We start from the raw sequence: 24,547 nt of genomic DNA, 5'->3' as shown, positions 1-24,547 counted from the left end.
TGGTAAGGACATCGTGGTGGATACGGGAAGAGTTGTGGTGAGAAAACCGATGCGTTGATTCATTTGATCATCTTATCCCTTATCTTATCTTATGATAACCAAGGATCTCGGCTCCAGATTGGTCAGGACGAAGTCAAATGTCCTGTATTTTATTTGATCTCCAATGCCATGAACTGCACTCCTAGACCATAACTAATAATTCCCATCGACCAAGTTTGACTCCCCATATATACAGTCACTTTTTCCTTCTTCCAACCATGCTTCTCATACATCTTCATCGCCGTCTTCTGGAACGTAGTCGTGGCCAATGTGATTCTCTTGCAAATGACCCCTTGCCCCGTCGGATCCGATCCAAGTTTCGCGTTTGAATCCTTGACATGGTCAACAAGAGCTCGAATGAGCATGTGTCCAATCCCTTGTCGCCGGTAAGGTAGCGCTACGACCATGCGACGAAGCTCGAGGACTTCTGGGTCAGGATTCAACAATGCATCTACAGTCGACTCTATTAGCTTATGACTTATGGGTGGCGTCGGACGCAACACCCACCTAATCCCACACACCCCACGATCTCTCCCCTTGCAGGTCCATCAACAACTTCGGCGACCCAGAACCTACTTCTCCATGCCCCAGTCCCCCCTCCCGAGTACTTTTCATCCCTGCGAAAGCCCATGTAGCTCTTTCCAATATCCTTCAAATCCAAGTCCATGGACATCTTCACATATCCGTTGAATACAGTCCGTATGTGTCGCCGGTAGAGGAACCAGTACAAAGCGGGAACTGTAGTTAGAGCGACTCCAAGGGCGGTACCCGGTGATTTGATGGGCAGACGAGCAAGCCATAGCGATAGCCCAGAGGGAAGAAAGCTGGAGTACGAGTTTAAGAGTAGACTCGACCCTATCGTGGAGAGTCCAAGGCATAAGAACGAGGAGGGCGATGTAAGATGCTGTCGGAGGGCGTCGTTGATGGGAGCTCCAGGTACTCCTTCAATTTGGGAATCTACGAAGAGAGCATGGACTTTAGCTTCGTCCCGGTCTTCGTAGAGGCGTATGCGAATCGAGGGAGCGGCAGACATAGACATAATCACTCCGTATCTTGTGGGCGGGGGACGTTGATGTAGGGGTTTAACCGCTGAATACGGGGGCTTAAATACCGGAGTGTTGCCGTGATGTTGAGAAATCCAGTGAAACGCCGAGCACCATGTGCTGATCCCGTTGTTTACGTGAAGATCTATTCGCAATCGTTACATGTTGGGAGCACCATTTCTGTGACTATTCCCTTAGACTCAGCAGCGCGCTGGGTTCCGATCCTTCATCGTATCATACAGTACCTGCCATGATCACCCATACCTAGCATATAGCCCCTCGTGATCATTGACCTCCACCTCCGCCTCGAGTCCCCGCTTCTCCTTCGACTCTACAAAAGCTGCATTGGCCCACAACTGAAACGACTCCCGCATCTCCGAGGTAGTAATCTCTTCCTTCTCCAACCAACTCTTCCTCACGTTGAACACCAGCCGAACCTTGTTCAGGCGAGGGAATGGCCCACGAGCCAAATAGTCGTCGATATCGATGAAATAATCCACGAATTCGGTGGTCACGTCGACACTGTACATCTGTATGATCTTGATCTCGAGCGTAGTGATGTTGGGAATAGCGGACAAGGCGGTGCTGCAGAATGTGGAGGCCATGAATCGGGGCAATGTGCGGTAATCTGTCCGCTCGGGATGGGCAGCATTGAAGAGAAAGTCGCTTGCCTCGACTTGAAATCCGAACGTCTCGAGGCCGATGAGAGAAGCGAATATATGTGTGTTATCTTTGTGAAAGAACCTGTTCCTTCCTGTATTCAACAAACGAACACAGACGAAGTTTAATAATCAGTGTTAGGAAAGATGTCAAGGACCTTACTTGTGTGTATCCCGCCCGCAGACCGCTCGGGGACGGCGTAGGTGAACGACGTAAGGTTAGGCGACGACTTGGAGAGTATTTCCAACGCTCGAAGTCGGTCCGGCTCCTTATTCGAAGAGAAATGGAAGTGGTGAATGCTTTGGGGATCGACGGAGTCCAGGAGCGATTTTGGGGTGAATGGCATTCGCCCAGAGTCCACATAGGTGAAACAGCGAGTTTTAACTGACCCAGCCACAGACTTGCCTTCTGGTGGTCTCTTCTGTGCGCAGTCATCTATGACCAGTGTTTGTAGAGTCGCAGGCCAGGAGAAGTGGCGGGAATACAAAGGATCAGGGATAGACACACCCGGCCCTACGAGTCGAAGACTGCGGAGATTGGGAAATGGAATTTCGATGAGTTCTTCAAACCGTACTACCTGAATCAGCGGTGTAGCATGGGATATTCCGGCCTGCAGATGGATTGACTCCAAGTTCCCTAGCTTGGAGAAAGTCTGACGAAGCAAAGCCGTCACGTCGATGTTCCCTTGGCGGTACTTAGTTTGATCTTCTGAGGATTGCGTGTATCCACCAACAATTGTTCCGAACGAGAGTACGTAGGATCCTAGGCATGGATTACTCTCTAGTGCCTGAGCGAAGCATGCAAGGGCATTCGACACCGGGACTGTATCCTGGGCGTCAGGCCCGACGTCGACCATGAAATTGAACGACGGAGAACGAAACAGGTGTCGCTGGCAGTGGGAAGTGAGGACCTTGGCAGTGAGGCATCCAGCCTGCTGGGTAGGTCTGTCGTCCGCGAGAAGATCGAAGATTGAGAACAGGATGTCTGCTGGTACAGACATGATGATCGTTCTGGTGAGAGAACATGGTTTCGCGTCGTGATGAGTTTTGATAATTCCTTATCTAATCTTATCGCGATAGTAATAAATCACCCAAACTATTCCTCGTTATACCTACGGATAAAGAACATGCAAACCCTAGAGAGACAGTTGACTTGAGAAAGATTTGTCTGTATAGCAACTAGAATAGATAATATCTCGGGTCGTTCTTAGCCTCAAAATTATGCACGACCTCAACGCTGAACCCCCTGTCCTTCTTCAACCCATGCAGCGGTCCTTCTGCGACCCACTCCGCCAACAACTCTCCAATCCTATCATATTCAGACTTCGTATCCGAATGTCGGGCGCTTCTTGTCAAGTTCAAAACGAATCGAAGGACCTTAAGACGCGGGTACGCTCCTCGCAAGAGGTGCTCATTCAACTTCTTCCAATGAAACTTGAGGTTGAAAAAGGGATAAGGCGATGGTGTCCTGATAATTTCGACCTCGAGAAAGGAGATGTTCGGGCATGCAGAGAGTGCCTCTCCGGTCAAGATGTCGAGCATGAACTGGGACATGGGTGTGTGTCCTGTCCGGACCAGTGCGAATAGGTCTTCGGCTGCTACCTGGAACTTAAAGCGCTCGAGGGCCTCCAAAGAGGAGAATACAGCAGCATTTCCAGGGTCGAAAAGGGACCCTCGGATGACTATAGATTGGGAGAATCAGGGATTAGGAGTGGGTCCATTGGCGTGAAGCACTTACCCCTGTTGACCACAGCAGGGTCGAATATTGAGGTCCTGTGCGGTACTGCATAGGTCAGGGACACCAACGAGGAGGCCGATTTCCGGAGCAACCTGATCGCCTTCGGATAGTCGGAGTTACGTTTGGCAGAAAGATACAGAGTCTGGAGGCTGTCCTGGCCGATGAAGTCGACTGCGTAGTTGAAGGGCTCCATCTGAGGGCCATAGTACGCCAGTGTGTCAATGTTGAGTGGTGTTCTGGCCCCGGTCGTTGCGCTGGCATTGTCGCTCGTGAAGTCCCAGTCGCAGTTGTCAATCACGAGGCGCCGAAGGCGCTTGAGCTGCGGCAGCTTTTTCGTCGGAAGATGCATAAGCATTGCGTGTAGTCCCACTTCGCAAAGGTTTGGAGAGAGAACCGAGCCGAGAATCTCCTCTAGCAAGAAAAGAGGTCTTCGGAGAGATGGGTCCCCCCTGAGATGAAGGCTCTCTAATTCCGTAAATCGCGTCAATAAGGGAGCCAGACGACACGAAACGGCGCGCTGAACGTCAGCTGGATCCGTCTGGGTTCGACGATCCGGCCTGATGTTGACGATAACCTTGAACGACCGAACGTAGGCGCCCAAGCTCGGGTTGTGAACCAACGTTTTCGTGAACTTGTAGAGGGTTTCATGGTCGTCGTGCGCCTTCCTACCACACAGCACAGCTTCCAGCTCCTGAGACAAGCGATGCAAACCTCCTTCCCCGTCTACGGACTCCTCGCATCCTCTCTCTTCCGGGAGGTTGAGCCGGAAACTTATCGATCTGAATAGGTGACGTTGGCAGTGGGCGGTAAGGATTTTGGCCGCAACAGATCCAGAGAGCAGAGTCGGTGTGTCGGTAGCAAGTACATCGAGGATTCTGTAGAGGATATCGACGGGTAGCGTCAACATATGTCGCAGTTTGGGAAGACCTGTGATGTGGATCTTGATACGTGGACCCAACATAGGGGCCTATCTTATCAATTGCCCACGCCAAGATCCATTCCGCTCCTGGGTGACATTGCTCAGTTGACACCGCAAGAACATACCCGCTATTGAGTTCTTTACGAGATGGCTTAGCGCCCTAGTCACTCGTGATCCATGGTTAACATAAGTATGAAGCCATTTCAGCTTAAATACAGGAACCCTGGTGATGGTTTGAGGTACGAAATGACATACTTGTCTTTCCCACATTGGGGCTTACCTTCGCTCTCCCTACACTCTGGCTTCGTTGCGCTAGCCGGTAGTGTACTTGCTGTGATATTTCTGGTCCTCTTTCGACGTCGCGCACCCACCCTACCTCTCCCTCCTGGCCCCAAAAGGTTGCCAATCATCGGCAGCCTCTTCCATATTCCATCAAAAACTCCATGGGTCGCGTATAATGAACTTTCAAAGAAATACGGTTGGCCTGCTGCCTCTGCTCGCATCGCCACGCCTTGCTGATAAGATTCTGCGTAGGGGACCTCATCTATTTCGAAGCAATGGGCCGTCCGATTCTAATCCTCAACTCTTTGTCTGCCGTCCAAGATCTTCTCGAGAAAAGAAGTGCCAACTACTCCGATCGTGCCACTAATCCGGCCTTCCAACTGTGAGCGCTGTGATACTCTGACTGTCCAAAGAACCTGTGCATTGATAAGCTTTGTAGAATGAAACTCGAGTGGATGATGGGACTTATGGACTACGGTCCTTGGTGGAAGTCGCATAGACGCCCACTGCAACAACAATTCAGTCCACGTGAACTTGCAAGGTATCGGCCTATCCTCCAACAAGAAGTCTCCGCCTTTCTCCTTAAATTAACTGAGAATCCCAAGTCATTTCTCGATACAACTCACCTGTAAGGACGACGCCATGGTGACTGGCTGGTTCCACGCTAATTCTGCGCAGGTTCTTTGGATCAGTCATTATGAGGATATCATACGGTGTCAATGATTTCAACTACAACAAGTCATTCATCATGCAAGCAGAAGCTCTCCTCGACATGATCGCTCACGCCACGGCTCCTGGACATTTCCTAGTCAATGTATTCCCCCTGCTACGACACGTTCCAGCGTGGTTCCCTGGAGCTGGCTGGAAACGTCGACTACAGGAGGCGGTTCAGATTGGCCTCAACCTGCGAGTTGGGGCGTTCGAAGGTGCTAAACAGAGAGTGGTAGGTGTCAGTTACCCACACCTCGCCGTTACGGTTCTGACGAATCCTAGCAACTGGGGCAGAGGGAGTACCCATGCGTAGCACATCGGATGCTCGACTCTCTTCCACCAGAGGATGACCCACAATATGGCGCCCAAGCAGCCATAGCGACAAATGTGGCGGCTATGACTTACGTTGGTACGAACCCCAGTTCCCCACCATGTTGATAACTCACTTACGCTGGACCCTTCGCAAGCGGGAGCGGACACGGTAATCTCGGCCCTCTTTCTATTTCTTCTAAGGTTAATGGGTCCCTACAGATGGTCAGCTCAGGCAAGGTTCTGTTCCTGGCATTAGCGAACAATCCCGACGTGCAAAGACGCGGCCAAGAAGAGATCGACACCGTTATTGGACCAGGTCGCCTACCGACGCCCGGAGATCTTCAGAAGCTTCCCTACGTCCAGGCTATCGTAATGGAGTTGACTCGTTGGTACACTGTCGCTCCATTAGGTCAGTCGACCGGGCTCTTGTGCGATGCCAATGTTAATTCCGCAACTCACCCTCATGCATCTAGGGCTGCTTCATGCGGCGACCGAAGACGATGAATATCATGGATACTTCATCCCAAAAGGAACCTTCATATCCCGAATGAATATCAATGCCATTGCCGCCGATCCGCAACGTCAACTCGAGATCTTGGCCAAGCTCGAGCAACTCCAGCAGGGTTTTTGAAGCGGGTGCTGGCCAAAGCCGCAACGCTTGCACCCTTCTCTCCGTCGTATGCCGTCTCCGAGTATGATTCTATCCGCTCATGTACCATTAGTTCAGTTCGCGAAATACACCCTGGTTCGTCCCACTTTCGCATTCGGATCAGACTCAGAGGCAGGAATCGTACGGCAGACCCTGCGGCAATGATTGACTGTGGCCCCACTGGCAAATTCCTGGATAAACCCTTTGTGGCCCAGCACCGTATCACCACCTATCCCCTTCGGCACCCCATTCAACTCCTTAACATCGACGGCACCCCCAATCAGGCTGGTCATATCACCCATTTTGCTCGGCTCGAGCTTACAGTCGACGGACACACCGAGTGGACAGACTTCCTCGTGGCTGACCTTGGAGGCGAGGACGTCATTCTGGGACTCCCGTGGCTCCGCAAAATCAACCCTCACATTGATTGGCGCAAAGGCACGCTCCATATTCCTCCACCCAAGGTCGCCAGTGTCACCATTGAAGAGATCCCAGACGAAGACGCGCAGACCCCCTATCGTGGAGCCCCCTCTGGTGATGCCATCCTGGAGCAGATCACTGACGCAGCACTCACCCCTGATCTCACGACTACCCCAATTGCCTCCGACCCTATCCCCAACTCTACCCCAAACTCCGTGCCTGAACCCGAAGAGGAACCGCCGTTGCTCCGCATCCGTGCCAATCGCGTCACTCGTCGAAAATGGGTCCGAGCTGGGCTGATTGAGGCTACTGGTGATGAGCTCTGGTGTGCAGCCGGGTTCACCTACTCGCAGAAGATCGCGGAAGAAGCTCAGAAGGCCAAGCCCCAGAAGACATTCGAAGAGATGGTCCCTCCCCAGTATCGCCAACACGCCTCCGTCTTCTCCGAATCCGAGTCCCATCGCCTTCCCGAACACAAGCCGTGGGATCACGCTATCGACCTCATCCCCGGAGCACCGACTACCATGCGCACCAAGGTCTATCCCATGTCCCAGAATGAACAGGAGGAACTCAACCGCTTCCTCGACGAAAACTTAAAGAAAGGCTACATCCGTCCCTCCAAGTCCCCTCTCTCGTCCCCAGTTTTCTTCGTCAAGAAGAAGGATGGCAAACTTCGCTTCGTCCAGGATTATCGTCGGCTCAACGAGATCACTGTCAAAAACCGCTACCCACTCCCCCCTTGTCTCCGATATCATCAACCGTCTCCGTGGTGCCAAATACTTCACCAAGTTTGATGTTCGTTGGGGCTATAACAACATCCGCATCAAGGAAGGAGACGAGTGGAAGGCAGCGTTTGCGACCAATCAAGGCCTCTTCGAACCTCTCGTCATGTTCTTTGGTCTCACCAACTCCCCCGCCACTTTCCAAGGGCTCATGAACTCCATTTTCTCCGATCTCATCGCCGGTGGCAAGGTTGCAGTATACCTTGACGACATCCTCATCTTCACCGCCACCTTAGAAGAACATCGTCAGATCGTTCATGAGGTCCTTCGACGTCTCAAGAAGCACGACCTGTACCTCCGCCCTGAGAAGTGCGAGTTCGAACGCGAAGAGATTGAGTATTTGGGGTTAGTCATTCGAGAAGGTGAAGTGCGCATGGATCCCACCAAGGTTGAAGCTGTCCGCAACTGGCCGGTTCCCCGCAACCTCCGTGCCCTACGGGGTTTTCCTTGGTTTTGCCAACTTCTACCGTCGTTTCATCAAGGGACTTTGCCACTATCGCCCGACCCCTCAACGATCTGACCAAGAAGGACGTCCCCTGGCAATGGAACGAGCCCCAGCAACAGGCCTTTGACACCCTCCGCAATGCATTCATCTCTGCCCCTATTCTTACCCTCTGGGACCCTAGCCGCCCCACCCGTCTTGAAGTCGACGCCTCGGGTTTTGCCACTGGAGGAGCCCTCCTTCAGAAGCACGACGATGGACTCTGGCACCCCATTGCGTTCCGCTCCGCCTCCATGCAGCCGGCTGAACGCAACTACGAGATTTATGACCGCGAAATGTTGGCCATCATCGAAGCCCTCAAGGACTGGCGGCACTTCTTAGAAGGACTTCCGGAACCATTCGAGATCGTCACCGACCACTCCAATCTCGAGTACTGGCGCTCCGCTCAAGACCTCAGCCGTCGGCAGGCACGTTGGGCCTTATACCTCTCCCGCTTCAAGTTCTTCCTCACCCATCGCCCCGGCAAGACCAACACTCAAGCCGATGCCCTATCCCGTCTTGACACCCACCAGGTCACTGATGCCGAAGACAACAGGCAACAGGTCGTTCTCAAACCGGAGTACTTTGCCAAGCTCGCCGCCGCTCACATGCTCGTCAACCCCCTGGAGCAGCGCATCCGCAATGCCAGCACTCGTGAGACACACGTTCTGGAAGGACTTGCCCAACTCCGCACATCTGGTCCTCGTCGCCTCGTTAACGGTCTCGCTGAATGGGAAGAAGAGAACGGCCTGGTGTACTATAAGGGGCGTGTCTACGTTCCACCTGACGACGAGCTTCGCCGCGACGTTCTCAAGCAATGCCACGACGATCCCACCTCTGGTCACCCCGGCGTCCATGGAACCCTCGAACGAGTTGAACGGCAGTACTAGGTGGCCTGGTATCCGAGCCTTTGTCAAGAAGTATGTGGACGGTTGTGACACCTGCGCACGGAAGAAGCATGTACAACACCCCAAGGCCTTCACCCAGCCTCTAGACGTTCCCCAAGGCCCCTGGGAATCTGTTGGTGTCGATCTCATCACACAGCTGCCTGAAGCACATGGGCACGATGCCATCATCGTCTTCACCGACCACTACAGCAAGGCTCTCCACGCTTTACCCTGTACGTCCGACATCACTACCGAGGGCATTGCCGATATCTACTACCGAGAGGTCTTCCGTCTTCACGGCCTTCCCCTGAAGTTCATCAGTGATCGTGGTCCCCAGTTCGCTTCCAAGGTCATGCGTACCCTACTCCGTCGACTCGGTATCCAATCCAACCTCACCACGGCCTATCACCCCCAAGCCAATGGTCAGACCGAACGCGCCAACCAAGAAGTCGAGAAGTATCTCCGTCTTTACGTCAATCGCCGACAAGATGACTGGGACGAGCACCTCCCAATGGCTGAGTTTGTGATCAACTCCCGCGTTCACTCCGCTCACAACCGCTCGCCATTCGAAGTCCTCTATGGTTACATCCCTCATTTTAATGTCCCAGTTGGCAAGAGAACCGGACTCCGACCTGTCGACGACCGCCTTCAGCACTTGCAAGACGTTCGGAAGGACGCCGAAGCTGCACTTCGACTCGAAAAGGCTCACCAGAAGGATGCCTACGAGGCTGGCAAGCGATCTGCCCACCAGTTCAAGGAAGGCGACTACGTTTGGCTTGACGCTAGGGACATCCAACTCCAGATACCCACCCGCAAGCTCGGCGATCTTCAACTCGGCCCTTACAAGGTTCTCAAACGTGTTGGCGACCTTGACTACGAGCTCGAACTCCCCAAGGACCTCTCTCGTATCCACCCTGTCTTCCACGTTGACAAGCTTTCCCCCTGGAAAGGTAATGATGTCAACGGCACTCTGCCGCCTCCGCCTGAACCTGTTGAACTGGAGGGGGAGCTTGAATACGAGGTCGACAGCATCCTGGATAGCAAGTTCGTCAAGAGGGGAAGGGGTCAGAAGCTGATGTACTTGGTCAGTTGGAAGGGGTATGGCGCCGGGCACGACTCTTGGGAACCGGAGGAGAACTTGAAGAATGCGCAGGAGCTCATCACCGAATACCACCGTCGACATCCGAACGCACCACGTCGTATCTCCGCCACCGCCTTTGCATCGATCCCGTGGCAGAAGCAGCCGACAACTCAACCATTCTGTCGCATGGACTTGGATTGGGAGGAGGGGCGTCGATTACCTAGGATCATCGAGGACGATGAGTCTTAGGAGGGGGGTAATGTCGTGAACTGCTGGTATGACCCCTATTTTTCTATATCTTATCTTATCGCTTCCTTCATCTTATCTTCGCCTCTGCATTGTCTTTATTCTCGTTATGGACACTTTCCCTCATGGAACACTGCCTCGTCTTGCCCTTTGCCCTGTTTTCTATTGTTCCTTTCTTCTCGCACAGCCTTACGACTCATTATGACTTATTGTGGCTTCTTTATTGTTTCATCCTTATTCTTGCGCAGCCTTCGCGCAGCCTTGTGACCTTCCCTTATTGTCTCTCATGTATTGCATCGTTATTTGTCATTCTGACTCACGGCGGCTATGTAGCTTGTAGTTACAGTATATAAGTTGTGTAGTTGGTCTTGTAGATTCCCCAGCTTGACCTCTCTGTCAATACATTGCTCTACTCGTCGCTCCAACTTATTGCTCAACGTCTCTCATCGCTCCCACTACTCTTATCTCGCCTCCGCTCATCTTATCTGGTCTTTAGTTTGGTTTAGTGTTCGCTCTTCGCGACACTCCGAATCCCAAGTGCGCGTCTCAACTCTCTTCACCTTCGAGCTAAACTCGAGCTCAGACACCCCAGTCGTCCCACCCTGTGCTCCCAACAAGTACGTGTCTCGCGGACCCAATGTAAGTTTACTCCCTCGCATATGCAAACTCCTCTTCGCGGTCTCTCTCATCTTCAAAACGACGCGGGTCGAGAGTGTTGCCTTTAACGTTCGCTGAAGCCTAGTCCGAGTCATAAACGGGTGGTCAACATAAGCGGCAAATGCGGTAATATAGTGAGGGAGACGCACCATAGAAACATAATCCAATACTCCTTCTGCGACTCACAATTAGCAAAACACATACATGGGAAAGATAAGATGGACTTACAGGTCCGGAAACCGCAAGTCCCAGATTCACAGCGGTAACCAAAGCGATGGCAATAAAATAAAACGTCCCATCTCGATATATAATCGCCAACAGCGGGCTTTTGGATTGCCCGAATCTTGGCAGACCAAGATACAGACTGAGAATCATAGCCGCTTGAAATATCCGCACAGGAGTTAGAGCTTTTACAAAGAACGAATAGGGATACTATATTGATAGGATGGATACTGACAGATGTGGTGAACCAAAATGATTCCAAAAGCGGCTGCGATATATGCGTTGTTTCCTGACTGGAAATAGCAGGTTATCTGGTCTGGAGCTGGCGAAGAAACGTCTGTAGAGTGTCCCGACACGCGATAGAGGCTAAGCTTCTCCAACCATATAAAGGGAATTGTTGAGATGACTTACAAACCAACGACTTCAGGGAGAGAATCAAGAACGTAAATATCATTCCTAGGAAGAGCTATAGGAGTTTGTCATTAGCTTCATGGTACTTTAGATCACTGGACACCGTAGAGCGAACTAACGTAGAAATGAAAGACCAGATAGAGGCCCATCTTTTTCGAGCATCCAGAGAGGACGTATACCCGGAGAAACATGAGAGCTAGATCATGTCCAGTTGAGTATCACAGCGAGTTCTAATCCTCGTGATCGAAACGTACTTTCGCCAAACCCCGATCCCCCCAATCCTATCACTGGAGCCCAAGTCAGATGAGAGTACAGAATGCAGTGGCTGCTGGAAAGAACCCACGTATCGCCGCATAAAATAACGTGTTGCACTCCTGGTATCAGCACAGTCGTTCCTCAGCATCCGTTGGCCATACGTCCGAGGCCCACTCACTTTTGGTGTCAACTCAGAGGCATGGTTATCTATCAAGAATCCAGATCACAGTCAATCCTTCAGATCGCCATGTAAAAGAGAAAGAGAACGACACCGTGACGCCGAGACGTACAAATAAATATCAAAGGCCAATCCACCAACCCCGTATACCGAGCAAGGAAGTAGGCAACCTTGATCAAGGACCAGTTGCCCTTCTCCCACATGTAGGCGACCTCCCATTCGAACGTATGCGCCCAATCGCAGATGTAGTAGACGAAGGCCATTACTGGATGGGTGTTCAAGGGCTGCGATCTCGGGCTAGAGGGCATGCTACTGACAATTCACGTACTGTAAGGAAGAGGGCAGACAGAGGTCAGATGAGGAATCGTCCAGAATAGCAAATCCCGGCGAAGGACGTACATAGACATGACGACTCCTCAAAACTACCATAGCCACTCTTTCCGCATCCATGGCAGTCTAAGTTGAGAGCTCTGAAGCAACAGAGAGAAAGAGGGGAAGAAAGGGGAACCTGAAGCCTTCCTGCGGAGACCGGCTTTAATACATCTGAGCACACTTTGACAGCCCATCCGTCCGTCCTCGACGAGGGAAAAAGAAGATTGCTCTCGATTGAACGCAGAACTTCGCGGGGGCTTGGAGGTTAACCCGCACAACCCCTGCGGCTTCTTTTCAGGTATCTGGTACACATGTATCTGTACACGTCAATGTCAATGAGAATGAATCTATCCAACAATTGGTTGGAGCCGAAGGCAGTGAGTGGTGCCGATGCCGAATCGTGAAAGGCTAAAAACAAAACACTGACCTCGAATCCGGAATCCGGGTAATCGAAAACTACTATGCGTCCGAATTCGAATTAACTTTCAGTGACCGCCGATCTTCTAGTTTGACTTGGATATCGTATGTATAGACTTGCAAGCGGAATGATCATCGAAATTGCAGAGCTTCGGATTCAGATGGTGTATCACGAAGTCAAAGTTCCGCGCTGGTGTCAGTGGAGAAAGCGTCAAGTTCAGCTGACGGCCTCCATGTGAACCTCCGTGGTCGTTTCAGCATCCAACAGTCGAAAGAGACATCATATAAAAATAGCCATGGTGGAATTTTCAGGCAACGAAGTCAGGAACGAGGGGAGATAAGGTGAGAACTCGGCAACAGTGTTAATCATCGCGCACACACTGAAACGAAGACTTCATCTAGCACCGACGACCTTTCACCGAGGTGTGATCTTGAGGACCCGCTTCAAGGTGACGGCGGCGCTTCGATTCAATGTTCCAGCGCGATGCTATCTTTCTGAACCATATCTTCATCCATAACTTGAATGTCGAACTGACCAATTCCAAGCGTATCCCATTCAGAGTCATCAATCTAGCAGAAGACAAACGTCCGTCAGCTTCCGTTTCAAGTTCCCTCTACCGTTTGACGAACGGTAAGTAGCCACCATCTTCTACAATCCACAAAGATAAAGAAAAATATAATACATCGAACACATCCATACACCGTGACCTCGGCCTTACACTCCTAACCGACCGCCTCGAGGAGTCAACGTTCAAGGATTACTAACATAAGGATAATACTCCTCCTTCCAACTAACATTCCTCACCTCCACACAAACGCCCCTCTTCTCCTCGAGACCCGCAAACGGGCCCTCCTTCATCCACGCCGTCAAGGCCTCATCGGTTAAGTCCCTAGGACGCCTGTCAGACCCGGGGGCCGAGTTTGAGTTTGAGCTCGACCTCGTCCTCCACGGCAGCTCCCACTTTACACACGCACGAATCTCCACCTTCTCCAACTTTCCAAACACCCCTCCTCCTCCTCCTCCTCCCTCCATCAACACCTTCCTCACCCTCTCCCACTCCATGTCAAGACTCACAAAATCATCAACCGTCTGGGAACCAAACAGATCAAGTTGGAGGAGGGCGAGGTTCGGAACGGAGGATAACGCGCTAGGCCTCGCCGGCGGGCCCTCGGACTCGTCGGTGTTGGTGGTGGTACCCTCGTCGGTGGTGGTAGTGGTGGTGGTGGTACCCGGCAAGCTGTTACTGCTGCTGCTTCTGCTCTTGCTGCTGCCGGTAAGTATCTCAACCATGAATCTACAATGTTCCTTTATCGCGGTCCTCGTCCCCGTCGCAGGCCTATTGAACCAATCAAACAAATCCGCCGTAGCGATCCTAAACTTGAACGTCCTGAGCAAAGTGAGCGAAGCAAAGATCGGTGTGTGGCGCGAGGCGAAGATGGAGGTTTCGATAGTGGGTACGACTGCTGCTGCTACTGTTGGTTGGTAATCATAATCCAGATGCACACCATCGTCAGAAACAACCCTTCAAAAAACAAACCCCACTCACCCGATTGACCATCCCCACTAGCACTCCAGCTCCCCCCAGGATACGCATACCCAAACCACTCCAACGACGAGCCCGATTTCGCCAATAAATCCCTTAACGGCCCTGTTTCCAACACCATATTACGATTCGTGCAAAGGTACAACCGGCGCAGCGTATCGGGCGCTTGAAGAGCCACGAGAGGCGCTAAACAGTTCGTACGAGGACCATAAAAGACGAGTTGCTCCAGGTTTAGTTGCGCGACAGGCGTACCCGGGCTGGTATCGGGGGTTTGGATTTGGGTCGAGGTTGTGGCGGCAGGCAGTGCGGGTGCAGGTTCGTTCGGAGAATCCAACTCGCAGTTATCAACCTCCAACCGCTTGAGACGCTTAAGCGTCCGAATCAACTTCACATTTCCCACCCTCTCCTCCTCCTGGACCCCCTGATTCCGAATCCCCACCAACAAATCCAAAAACGCACTCCCCAAACCCAACGACTCAAACCTCCCCGAGCCTGAGCCTGAGCCTGAGTCCAAGGCCCCATCCGAGTCCAAGCCCCCAACCGAACCCCCATCGCCTCCCGAGCCCACCAACTCCAATATACGCATCACCGAAACCACCGATCGAACGTTCCTCTGCGGGTACTGCACTACAATATGGAGGTGCTCTAGCTGTGTAAGTCGGGGAAGGAGAGTGTAAAATCCCGTTTCGGCTTTTTGACGACATCGTTGGAGAAGTGTTTCCTCCAGTGGTGAACCGGAATTGGACTGGGAAAGCTCGGTGGGATCGTAGGTAGGAGGCTTGACAGCCACCAAAAACGATCGAACATACGATCCCAGCTTTGCATTCGTCTTCACCGCCCCGGCGAACTTGGCCAGCGGCTCTTCGGAATCCAACTTTTTCGAGTCTCGTCGCGTCTCCCCAACCTCGAGCTCACCATGTACATCCGAACGATCCAAGTCCAAGTTGCCCTCAACATCCGAATCGAGCACCCCATCGGAATGGTCCAAGTCCAAGTTGAGCACGAAGCACACCGAGCGGAAGAGCAACCGTTGGGAATGCGCGGTGAAGGATTTGGACGTTAGGGAGGTCGCGAGGAGGGTGGGTTTGTCCTCTGAAAGGAGGTCGAGGATGGCGTAGAGGATGTCGGTGGGTAACGGTAGCGTGCTGCTGGACATTGAGATACTGCTGGACATCGAGGTAATACTGCTGGACGTTGAGGTATTGCTGGACGTTGAGGCGCTGTTGGTCACTGAGTTAGTGCTAGACATCGAATCGCTGCTGGACATTGAGAGTCGATGCAACTCGAGGCACGAGCCTACTTGCAACGTGGTGAACGAACGAAGCCAACGTTAGACTCTGGGCAACCAGGTGTCACTGTTGTCGTCTCTACCACAAGTGGGACGTGATGGTGGCGCCGTCGTCAATATCAATTCCCATCCCTCAGACCCTCCGCAAGACACCGAAAAGGCGAGGCGAAGACTGACATTGAGCGTGTGCCTCCTGATCACCGAATTGAAGAGGACAACCAAGTCTTCACGATTGGATTCAAAAAAATTGATAGTCTGCCACCATGTAAAACGCATGGCCACAGATTAACAAAGGGCTTCGATATCCAACTTGTCCTTGCATTGACCAGCAGCCTACCTACATAAAAAAAGCATAATTAATACGCACACACCACAGCGCTATCCCCTGTGCCTAAAGCTTAGTAGCAGGCGCAATAGCATGCGCCCTAAACCTCGAACCTCCATCAAGCAAAATATGCGCGCCAGTAATATGCGCCGAGGCAGGACTCGACAAGAAAATCGCAAGACCAGCAATATCCGAGGGCTGGCCATACCGTCCTGTAGGCTGACCCGCGAGGAACGCCTCGTCTCCTGCCGTGCGGAGACCGTAGGCTGTCATCTTGGATGGGAAGAGACCGGGGCAGATGGCGTTGACACTACGAGGGGGGAGGGGCGGGTTAGATTAGGGATTTATGGAAAGATTTGAAGAAGAGGAAGAAGAGAGGGAAAGACGTACGTGATGTTATCACCAATCAACTTGACAGCCAATGTGGATGTTAGGTGGTTGACGGCGGCCTTGGAGGGTTGGTAGCTCCACGTTCCGTTGCCGTCAGCGGACAAGGCGCCTTCAGCGGCGGGCTCGACGGAGGCGGTGGAGGAGATGTTGATCACGCGGCCGGGGTCTTGGTTGGTCGCGTCCTTCTTGAGGAGGGGGGCGAGGCCGGCGGTCACTGGTGGAGGAAGAGGGGTGGGTTAGTTTGGGTGTTGCGGGAGGGAAAGTGGCGAAAGGAAAGGAGGGGCCAAGCAGTCGAACAGCGTTGAGCGAACGAGAAGGTGAGCCGCACACCCAACGCTGTCGGACAAGGTGCCAACGACGGTGGGCCATGCCATAGGCGGACCAAACGGAAAGGCAACGACGCGGTTGGAAAGAAAGGGGCCAGGGACGCAGAGAGGCGAAATCGAGCCCGAAGCGTGGATATGAAAGCACATTCAACGAACAGACCACTCACTATAAAAGATACTCTTCACATTAACAGCAAACACATTATCCCATCCCTTCTCCTCCGGGAAGTCTTCAAAGGGGCCGCCCCAGGTGATACCGCTGTTATTGACCAACACATGGAGTTTAGACTCGAGCGACTTGAACTTTTCGATGAGCGCGTTGCAGCCGGCTTTGGAGCCGATGTTGGCGACGATGTATTGTGCGCGGTGGGTAGGGTTGAGGGCGTTGATCTCGTTTACGGCCTATTCATGGGTGGACGTAGTGGAGTGGTGAGGTGAGTAGAGAGAGATAGAGAGGGAGTGGGAGAGCGCACCTCCTGCAACTGCTTCTCCTTTCGAGCGGCAATGTACACCTTGGCGCCATTCTGCGCGAACCCGGTGGCCATCATCTTGCCGATACCAGAGCCGCCGCCCGTGACGAGGACGATCTTGTCCTTCACATTGAAGATTGAGGGGATGCTGAGGTCTACGAGGTGCGGTTAGTCGGCGCTCTTTGGAGATGAACATGGGGGATGGAGGAACGAAGCGAGAAGGAAGGATGGAGAAAGAAGGGGCACAAGAGGAGATGACGTCCACATCGCCTCGTGCACACAGGAAACGAGGAGGGATTCGCGCAATAAGCTCACCCCTTCCCGTTCCGTCTTCTCTCCATCCACACCACACCACAACTCCAACGGCCAAAAGAATAGGTATACCGGTAAGTAAAACACTCACTCTGTGCCATATCTTCAATCCTTCTTGTTCTGTCCTTGGTGGTTTATCGTGTGTGGTCGAAGTCAAAGTCAAAAGTCGGAATGACACGCGAAAGCAGAAAGCAAAAGTCTCTCCAAACCCGGCTATATAACCAACCGCCTTCACAACACAGGAGAGATACGCAAATAACGGGTAAGCTCGCAATACAATCAAGCGCGGGGTTCACAAGTCGCCGGTGTGTGGGGTGTCGTCCTCTCCTTGCAGGGTTACGCTGGGGTCAAAATTCCAAAATACCGGGTGGTCGGGTTTGTTTGAGCCGGCTCTTCTGACTGAATATTGAATCGTCACTCGAAAACTTCAATCGCGGCTGCTGTCTTGCCGTGTCTGTCTTCCTGTCGTGCGTTCCACGTCCGTAATCCTCGTCGTCCGTGCGACACTCGAGAGACAGGGTCAAACCGCGCTGGGGAAAGACGGAATGACAGAAGTGTCGTTCAGAATTCATGGTGAGAAGAGCGTTGATGACATCCCGAGGAGCCGAGGGGCGAGCTGAACGAATCGAGTGCGGGGGAAACCCGAGATCAGATTCATTGCCTCCGGAGCATGTGATTTGGCTCGGCGGGCTCGCCCAATTTGGCGGTGATTTGATTGGAAGGGAGAGATAGGGGCGCTTGGGTAGTTTGGATTAGCCGCCGAGAGGAGGGGAGTGCGGCTCCTCGGCTGTGCGCTCGACGCTCGCTGAGCGCTGAAGGTCCCGAGTTCGAACCCTATCGGGACCAAAATTGACTGTGGATTCAACGGATTGCCGGCGCCTCCTGCCAGTGAATCAAGTTCCTCGCAATTTTTCAAGCTGTTGTCTCTGGAGACTGGCTACTATGTAGAACGCCCCGAATGGGTACATAACCCACTGTGATAGCTTTTGCGTTTAGCTTTGCTGCGATAAGTGCATACAGCTAACTTCAAACTTTAAGATGTCCTCCCTTGAGCCCGGGATAAGCGCCCATAGTACGAAGATAACTCGGATGATTGGTGTTTGGATTGGATTCAGACTGGACCCCGCCGTACATCCTCTCTCGTTCAAGTTGGATTACCCAAATAGTTCTTACTTACCTGATACGTCTGTCTGAGTTCGCCCACTATAGCTACTATGTACTAAACCAACGATTGTCTTATCCGACTAGATTCACCTACTAGTTCACTAGACTATTACCAACCAGCCAAACAACCTTCCAGCCTGAATCCTCCCCCCGCCATTTCCCATATCCTCCTCACCAGCCTCTATTACGCTGCTCTAGAGTCTACATAAAAAGGGCTGCTCTACTGTAAATACCGCACCAGTAAGAAGCACACTCACTTTCCCCAAACGTACACAGACAATACCTATCACCGGACCCGAACAAATCTAACCTAATCTAGTCCTATATATCAAACAGCTAACTCGGCTATGGACGTGAGTAGACTTCCAGCAACATTTGATGACCGACCATTCATTCTCCACGCGACCGTCTACACATAGGTGCTCATTTTGGCACACCGCAGCGCCTGGACTTTGGCCTGGGTTGGCCCCTGGTATACTGTAGCGACGAAACGGTGGCGTCGACGGTAACGCTGTCGGTTACACACGCTCTCACCAACACCAACACCAACACTATCCTTAGCTTGCCCTTGTGCTTGCACGCGGTCGTCGGAGACTGGTGTCCTTTTCGTTGCTCGAGCTCCAAGAGTTGATACGGTCCTCCCGAACTGGCGAAGAAGAAGTTATAGAAGAACTCGTCACAAGTTCCAGCCTTGCTAAAGAAACAATTAATCACCATCAAAACCTCTCCGGACCCGACTATCGCGCGCCGTGAGCCTCAAGAGAACTAGAGGTCGCCATTGACTCCAGCGTTCACGCACTCGCCTTCGCCTTCTCGTGGCGACCATCCGAGTCCACCCTCGTTGAACCACGAACTCGTTCGGTCTTCAAGAACACACTTCAACAAGGAGAAGGGACGACGACTGGTCACTGCGGAAGCGGCCGTGTCGTTCTCCTGACTAGTGCTCGTTCGGTAGTCGAACGAAAACGCAATGGAGGACTGGGACGAGCTCAGCATTAGCCTACTAGTTTCGAGGCTGCGTCATGTCTCCGTACGTCCCTCTTCTCTCTCTCTTCCTCCCAACCCCTCTCCTAATCTCGTACCGCGAACTTCTCGTCTGTCCTGTGTATGACAGTACGTACACAGTAAGCTCACTCCAACCCCATCCATTTCTCTCTCACTTCTCATTAACCACCTCCAAACCACGTCCTCCACCCACAACTTCGCAAATCCAACAGCCGCAGCACTCGTCTACAACATATGCGACTACGCCCAAACCTTCGAGCTCGAAGTCGACTACATGTGGCCGGGCAAATGGACGCTCGTCAAGCTCGTCTACTTCATGGGCCGGTATGCGGGGTTGCTGGATTACCCGTTGATGTTTATACGTACGTCCGAGTCTGAGTCGTTTCTTGGTTGATTACCACTCGTGTATTCTGTCTACTGACGACTTTGATGACCTACTATAGATAACCACGTCGGTGGACTATCGACTTCGGTGAGCACTCCAACTCTAGCTACTCGACCTAACCGGCCTTGACGCTCATCTCACCGGTTCAGACTTGCTCAATCATAATGCACATCGCCTCCTGTACGTCTACTCGCTCTTCCTGACTATCCACTACACCTCACTAACTACCGACCCCGTTCAAAGGTTCCGCCCTAATAGGCGCCTCATTCGGCGAAGGTAAGCCTCCCTCCTCCAACTCGAATCCCCCTCCCCTTCGAAAAGTCCAAATAACAAAGCGTCTGACCATGGTCCTATCATCATCATCGCCGCACCACAGTCCTCCTCTTCCTCCGCGTCTACGTCCTCTCAGGGTGTAGCAGGCCCGTAGGATGGTACTTGGGTATCCAGTACTCCGTGAGTAACGACTTCTTCAAGCCCAATCTTTAATCTCGAGTACTCACATCCCCTTGTTCATCTAATTAACCGTTAATCGCGCTACACAGCTCCTCTTCACAGCCATGTTCGTACTGGCCGTTCTCACTCTCAAATCCGTCATCTGTAAGCGCCACCTACACCCTCCTCCGAGCTTCCTATATCCCCCTTCCTTTCTCTCGACTCGTACTAACTACTCTCAAACTCAAATCCCACCTGGATCCTCCACAGACACCCCCTCCCCCGTCCCAACACATACAGGCTGCTACATCCACTACGCCAGCAAAGTCTACATCACAGCTCTATACGGCCTCGTCTTACTTCAACAAACAGGTAAGCCATTGTGATTTCACCAGGCTTCTCTATTATACCAGCTCGCTCAATCTGACTCGCTCCTTCCCCCCTCTCGTTCCTCACTTCACAAACCACTCCTCTCCTCACCTCACCACACGAACCCACTTCCTCCTCCGAACGACCTTTCCAATTTCTCGATGGGCCACTCGCTTCCAGGCGTCATCACCCTCAGCTTCTACTTTGGCCTCTCCAACTTTCGCAAAACTAAAAGCCCCCTAATCACGATACTGTACAGAGACGGAACGTTGTATTTTTTAATCTTAACGCGTAAGTTCCCACCGGATGCACCCATCCCCGCCTTCCTCCCTCGCTTTCTTGTAGTAACCCGCGATTTTGCTGTTGTCTTCAGTTGTCACAGCTATAAACATCGCAACAGTTATTACCGCTCCTGTACGTATACGTTCCCTTCACTTCTCCCTGGTACCGTCCCCACTCACAAATACACCCAGCAAGAATACTACATAATGTTCCTCGTGTACGTTATCCCCCTCCCCTCTCCTCTCCGCGCCCTCCAAACCACCCTGACTAATCCCCCTCCCTCCCCACTCTCCAACTTGAACAGAGTCCAACGCTGCTTCCACTCAACCCTCTCAACCCGCACAATCCTCAAACTCCGCCAAATGGCACGGCGAGACCTCGAACTATCAACTTTTATGCGCCAATTCGAACTCTGCTGCGACGAAGAACAACAAGTCTGTCTGTCAGGATTGGTGGGATCGTCGGATTCAGAGGTTGTTCAACCTGTCAGAGGGGAAAGAGGAGGAGGGGGAGAGGGAGAGGGACCGTCAAGCAGAGCACCACTGGCGCTTGGGTCTAGTACGACTGCTCTGGTGGCAGTTTCAGAATTCGGCCCAGCTCCAAGTCTAGATATCGATTCTGAGCCTCCTACGACAAACGCACCAAGACTGCCACTAGCAGTCGCATGGGCCAATGACCACACTGTCACCACCCACTGCACACCCACCTCACGCCCCGGTTCAAGCGGGCCCAGCGGACCCCAATTCACCAAAGAACAGCACGACTTTATCGCAGATGGCCCAGACGTCCGCAGTATCGCCAGCAGAGTGAGCTTCAGTCTCAATTATCGCAACAACGCCGCGGCGCGGTCCGAGCGGAATACGAATAGACTACTGCAGCTGCACAGTCCGAGCAGTCATAGTCGCAGTCACAGTCACAGTCATAGTCATAGCCACAGTTATAGACGCGGACGATCGACATCGGAGACGGCGGAGGAGAGTACAAGTACAAGTACGAGTAGGAGGAGGAGGAGTAGGAGCGGGAGGCTGGGGAGAATCTCACTCGGCGAGCGGACGAGCATTAGTATTGCGAGAAGGGACCCGGGAGACTCGGAGGATAGTACTGCGATTGATTTGGTGCATACATTGGAAGATGTCGATAGAGACCCACTGGAATATATGGCTTACAAGTGAATTGCTCGATGCGGCGTCAGCGTCTCTCTTGCATCCCTTCTCGCCCTGACCACCGAGTAATGCCAGGTAAGTAATCCCTGGCCGAGCGAGACTAGTTGCTGTATGACCGTATGTCAGACATTTACTTATCTGTTATCATGGCTTGCTCAAGCGGTTCCCATAGGGGTCGTTGGATAGACAACGGAGCCGCCGGTCCGCGAGACCGAGCATGCTGGTTTAGGAGCCCGGCAAAAGATAGTCTCGTCCAGCTGGCAGCAGCAATGGCACACCAAAGTCCAACAGGCAGCAGTACACTACGACGAGGCCCACAACTCGTAAACCTCCCCGCCGACATCCTCCGCACCATCCTCGACCTCCTCGACGTCGACGTCTACTGGGGCCCCGACCGCCGCACCCTCCGCGCACTCTCCCTCACATCCAAAGCACTCACCGCGCACGCCCAAAGACTGCTCTTCCGCTCCCCGTTCTTCACGCTCGACCTGTACCGGCACATTACCAGGATTATCGTCGACGAAAACAACCGCGTCGTCGGGCTAGAAGGTTCATTGGGCCCCACGGAGGAGGAGCCGCTGACCAAGTTTACTAGAGCATTGAAGCGGAATCCGGCACTGGGGCTGTATGTGAGATCTTTCAAGTTAAGCATCCGACCTCCCCGCACCCACGACTATGACCAAGTGGACCCCGGTCGCAAACACAGACGTCCCGATTCCCCAGACTCGGAAGACTCGGACGATTCAGATGACCTTCCAGTGAAGAACGACGACGACCACCACCACCGCGTCCGCCGCCCCTGGCACCAAAAACTCGTCGAAAAGGAGTTTTACTCCTTCCTCCCCCTATTTACCCGCCTGCAGCACCTCCACATCGTGGTACAGAGACACCACTTGGACAACTTGGACCCTCCACCCTACTCCGTGGCCCGCGTTTTGGAGCTGTTATCGTCCTCGGACAGGCTCGAGTCGCTCCATCTGGAGTCAACCCGTCTCGATCTCCCATTCTCGCCCACCGCCTCGCTACCACCGAACACAATCCCAGCTTTATCCCGCTTGAAGCGGTTGGTACTCGACAACTGCGAATGGGACTCCCCTCGGAGTCCGAGTCCGAGTTCCGAACGATCAAGCCCGCCGGCGCCTACTGGCACTGACATGTCGACTGCCTCAGGAGGTTCATGCCAACCTGAACACCCACCTCTACACCTGGAACACCTCACCATCTACGGCCCTCGAACGAGCAGTCTACAGCCCATCGCCGCCCTCCAAGCGCCCAACACCCTACGCGAATTCCACCTCTGCACAAACCGCAACATGTCAATGGACTACAAATCTCTCTACAGGTTCGATCGCACTGGCAGTTCTACTACTGAATCCACGTCACCGTCGTCCTCGTCGGAAGTCGTTCCTTTACGTGTGTTGTTGAAGAAATCGTCCAAGTCGTTGGAAAAGTTTATGTTTAGCTATCCCCCGGGGTGGGGCTATGGATGTAAGTACGTACTTTAGTAACGATGGCCGTGACTAACCTACTCTTCCCCCCTCCCCCTCCATCCCCTCCCCTCCCATCCCATCCATCCTCCACCTGACAGACCCAACACTCCAAACCTCCCTCTTCGCCTCAACCTCCACCTCCCTCTTCACCTCCCTCACAACACTCACAACATTCACATTCCGCATCAACTCATCCGACTTGTTCGACTGGAGACGGTACCCATCTCCAACATTTGCAAGTTCTGAAGATTTGTCTGATGAAGAGTCGTCCCCTCCTGAACATCCGTATTCTAGTTCTAATTCTATTTCTATTTCTAATTCTTCTTCGCCTCCTGCTCCTTCAACCAGCTCCAACTCCAACCACCACCGCCGCCGCCGCCGCCGCCGCCCCCTCCCAAACCACGAAACACTCCACTCCAAATTCGCATTCTCACTCCTAACCTCCCCAACCTCAGCCCTCTCCTCAGCACCAAACCTCACCCTCCTCCAAATCGACCTATTCGGCAACCAAACCCTAGACGACTTTCAAAGCCATAGTCCACATTGGCAAGTCGTCAGCAGACACTTGATGGATGAGTGTGATTATGCCAACTGCCAATGCCACTCTCCGGCAATGGGAAGCAGGTTCGAGTCGTTGCAAACTATCCTCATCCGCGTGTCAATCTCGGAGAGGGGAATGCGGAGCAGCGAAGAATCCTTAACCAAGTGGATGAAGGACGGTCCCTTTTCAGGACTCAAGGAGAAAAGGGGAATAGACGTCCAAGTTCAGAACGTCAATGATTGGATGTACAGATCTAGTTATCCCCACTATGATGAATGAGTGAATGAATGAATGAAATTC

At 52.7% G+C, this 24,547-nt stretch overlaps 10 protein-coding genes across 10 annotated transcripts; 4 read left to right on the top strand and 6 right to left on the bottom strand.

Moving 5' to 3' along the window:
• Positions 1 to 149: 149 nt before the first annotated feature.
• Positions 150 to 1,078, bottom strand: CC1G_12505 (hypothetical protein; the record flags this gene model as incomplete). Its single annotated transcript, XM_001839924.2, has 2 exons — positions 150 to 490; positions 547 to 1,078. 2 exons carry the CDS (start codon positions 1,076 to 1,078, stop codon positions 150 to 152), a joined length of 873 nt encoding a protein of 290 aa, XP_001839976.2.
• Positions 1,079 to 1,336: 258 nt separating this feature from the next.
• CC1G_12504 (hypothetical protein) lies at positions 1,337 to 2,742 on the bottom strand (the record flags this gene model as incomplete). Its single annotated transcript, XM_001839923.1, has 2 exons — positions 1,337 to 1,836; positions 1,905 to 2,742. The coding sequence occupies 2 exons, from the start codon at positions 2,740 to 2,742 to the stop codon at positions 1,337 to 1,339; spliced, it is 1,338 nt and encodes a 445-aa protein (XP_001839975.1).
• A 178-nt stretch (positions 2,743 to 2,920) lies between these two features.
• Positions 2,921 to 4,440, bottom strand: CC1G_12503 (hypothetical protein; the record flags this gene model as incomplete). The annotated part of the gene is made up of 2 exons (XM_001839922.1): positions 2,921 to 3,423; positions 3,480 to 4,440. 2 exons carry the CDS (start codon positions 4,438 to 4,440, stop codon positions 2,921 to 2,923), a joined length of 1,464 nt encoding a protein of 487 aa, XP_001839974.1.
• Positions 4,441 to 4,955: 515 nt separating this feature from the next.
• On the top strand, positions 4,956 to 6,334 carry CC1G_12502 (hypothetical protein; the record flags this gene model as incomplete). The annotated part of the gene is made up of 7 exons (XM_001839921.2): positions 4,956 to 5,062; positions 5,120 to 5,308; positions 5,359 to 5,623; positions 5,674 to 5,800; positions 5,859 to 5,872; positions 5,923 to 6,112; positions 6,177 to 6,334. The coding sequence occupies 7 exons, from the start codon at positions 4,956 to 4,958 to the stop codon at positions 6,332 to 6,334; spliced, it is 1,050 nt and encodes a 349-aa protein (XP_001839973.2).
• A 4,560-nt stretch (positions 6,335 to 10,894) lies between these two features.
• Positions 10,895 to 12,235, bottom strand: CC1G_06160 (hypothetical protein; the record flags this gene model as incomplete). Its single annotated transcript, XM_001839918.2, has 8 exons — positions 10,895 to 10,987; positions 11,056 to 11,081; positions 11,544 to 11,594; positions 11,655 to 11,735; positions 11,794 to 11,826; positions 11,883 to 11,913; positions 11,973 to 12,001; positions 12,085 to 12,235. 8 exons carry the CDS (start codon positions 12,233 to 12,235, stop codon positions 10,895 to 10,897), a joined length of 495 nt encoding a protein of 164 aa, XP_001839970.2.
• A 1,277-nt stretch (positions 12,236 to 13,512) lies between these two features.
• CC1G_06159 (hypothetical protein) lies at positions 13,513 to 15,572 on the bottom strand (the record flags this gene model as incomplete). Its single annotated transcript, XM_001839917.2, has 2 exons — positions 13,513 to 14,234; positions 14,309 to 15,572. 2 exons carry the CDS (start codon positions 15,570 to 15,572, stop codon positions 13,513 to 13,515), a joined length of 1,986 nt encoding a protein of 661 aa, XP_001839969.2.
• A 412-nt stretch (positions 15,573 to 15,984) lies between these two features.
• CC1G_06158 (rhamnolipids biosynthesis 3-oxoacyl-[acyl-carrier-protein] reductase) lies at positions 15,985 to 17,921 on the bottom strand (the record flags this gene model as incomplete). Its single annotated transcript, XM_001839916.2, has 5 exons — positions 17,508 to 17,921; positions 17,108 to 17,259; positions 16,802 to 17,036; positions 16,309 to 16,522; positions 15,985 to 16,228 (listed from the first exon to the last, which is right to left on the bottom strand). The coding sequence occupies exons 1-5, from the start codon at positions 17,515 to 17,517 to the stop codon at positions 15,985 to 15,987; spliced, it is 855 nt and encodes a 284-aa protein (XP_001839968.1). The 5' UTR covers positions 17,518 to 17,921.
• Positions 17,922 to 19,550: 1,629 nt separating this feature from the next.
• Positions 19,551 to 20,788, top strand: CC1G_06157 (hypothetical protein; the record flags this gene model as incomplete). Its single annotated transcript, XM_001839915.2, has 8 exons — positions 19,551 to 19,610; positions 19,695 to 19,947; positions 20,029 to 20,057; positions 20,120 to 20,150; positions 20,214 to 20,246; positions 20,347 to 20,423; positions 20,513 to 20,567; positions 20,673 to 20,788. 8 exons carry the CDS (start codon positions 19,551 to 19,553, stop codon positions 20,786 to 20,788), a joined length of 654 nt encoding a protein of 217 aa, XP_001839967.2.
• A 471-nt stretch (positions 20,789 to 21,259) lies between these two features.
• On the top strand, positions 21,260 to 22,053 carry CC1G_06156 (hypothetical protein; the record flags this gene model as incomplete). The annotated part of the gene is made up of 2 exons (XM_001839914.2): positions 21,260 to 21,859; positions 21,997 to 22,053. 2 exons carry the CDS (start codon positions 21,260 to 21,262, stop codon positions 22,051 to 22,053), a joined length of 657 nt encoding a protein of 218 aa, XP_001839966.2.
• A 432-nt stretch (positions 22,054 to 22,485) lies between these two features.
• On the top strand, positions 22,486 to 24,526 carry CC1G_06155 (hypothetical protein; the record flags this gene model as incomplete). Its single annotated transcript, XM_001839913.2, has 2 exons — positions 22,486 to 23,704; positions 23,805 to 24,526. The coding sequence occupies 2 exons, from the start codon at positions 22,486 to 22,488 to the stop codon at positions 24,524 to 24,526; spliced, it is 1,941 nt and encodes a 646-aa protein (XP_001839965.2).
• Positions 24,527 to 24,547: the final 21 nt, after the last annotated feature.

This window comes from Coprinopsis cinerea (assembly GCF_000182895.1).
Source record: "Coprinopsis cinerea okayama7#130 chromosome 2 map unlocalized cont3.2, whole genome shotgun sequence".
Taxonomy (NCBI): domain Eukaryota; kingdom Fungi; phylum Basidiomycota; class Agaricomycetes; order Agaricales; family Psathyrellaceae; genus Coprinopsis; species Coprinopsis cinerea.
This window is presented reverse-complemented; position numbering and strand designations above follow the sequence as displayed.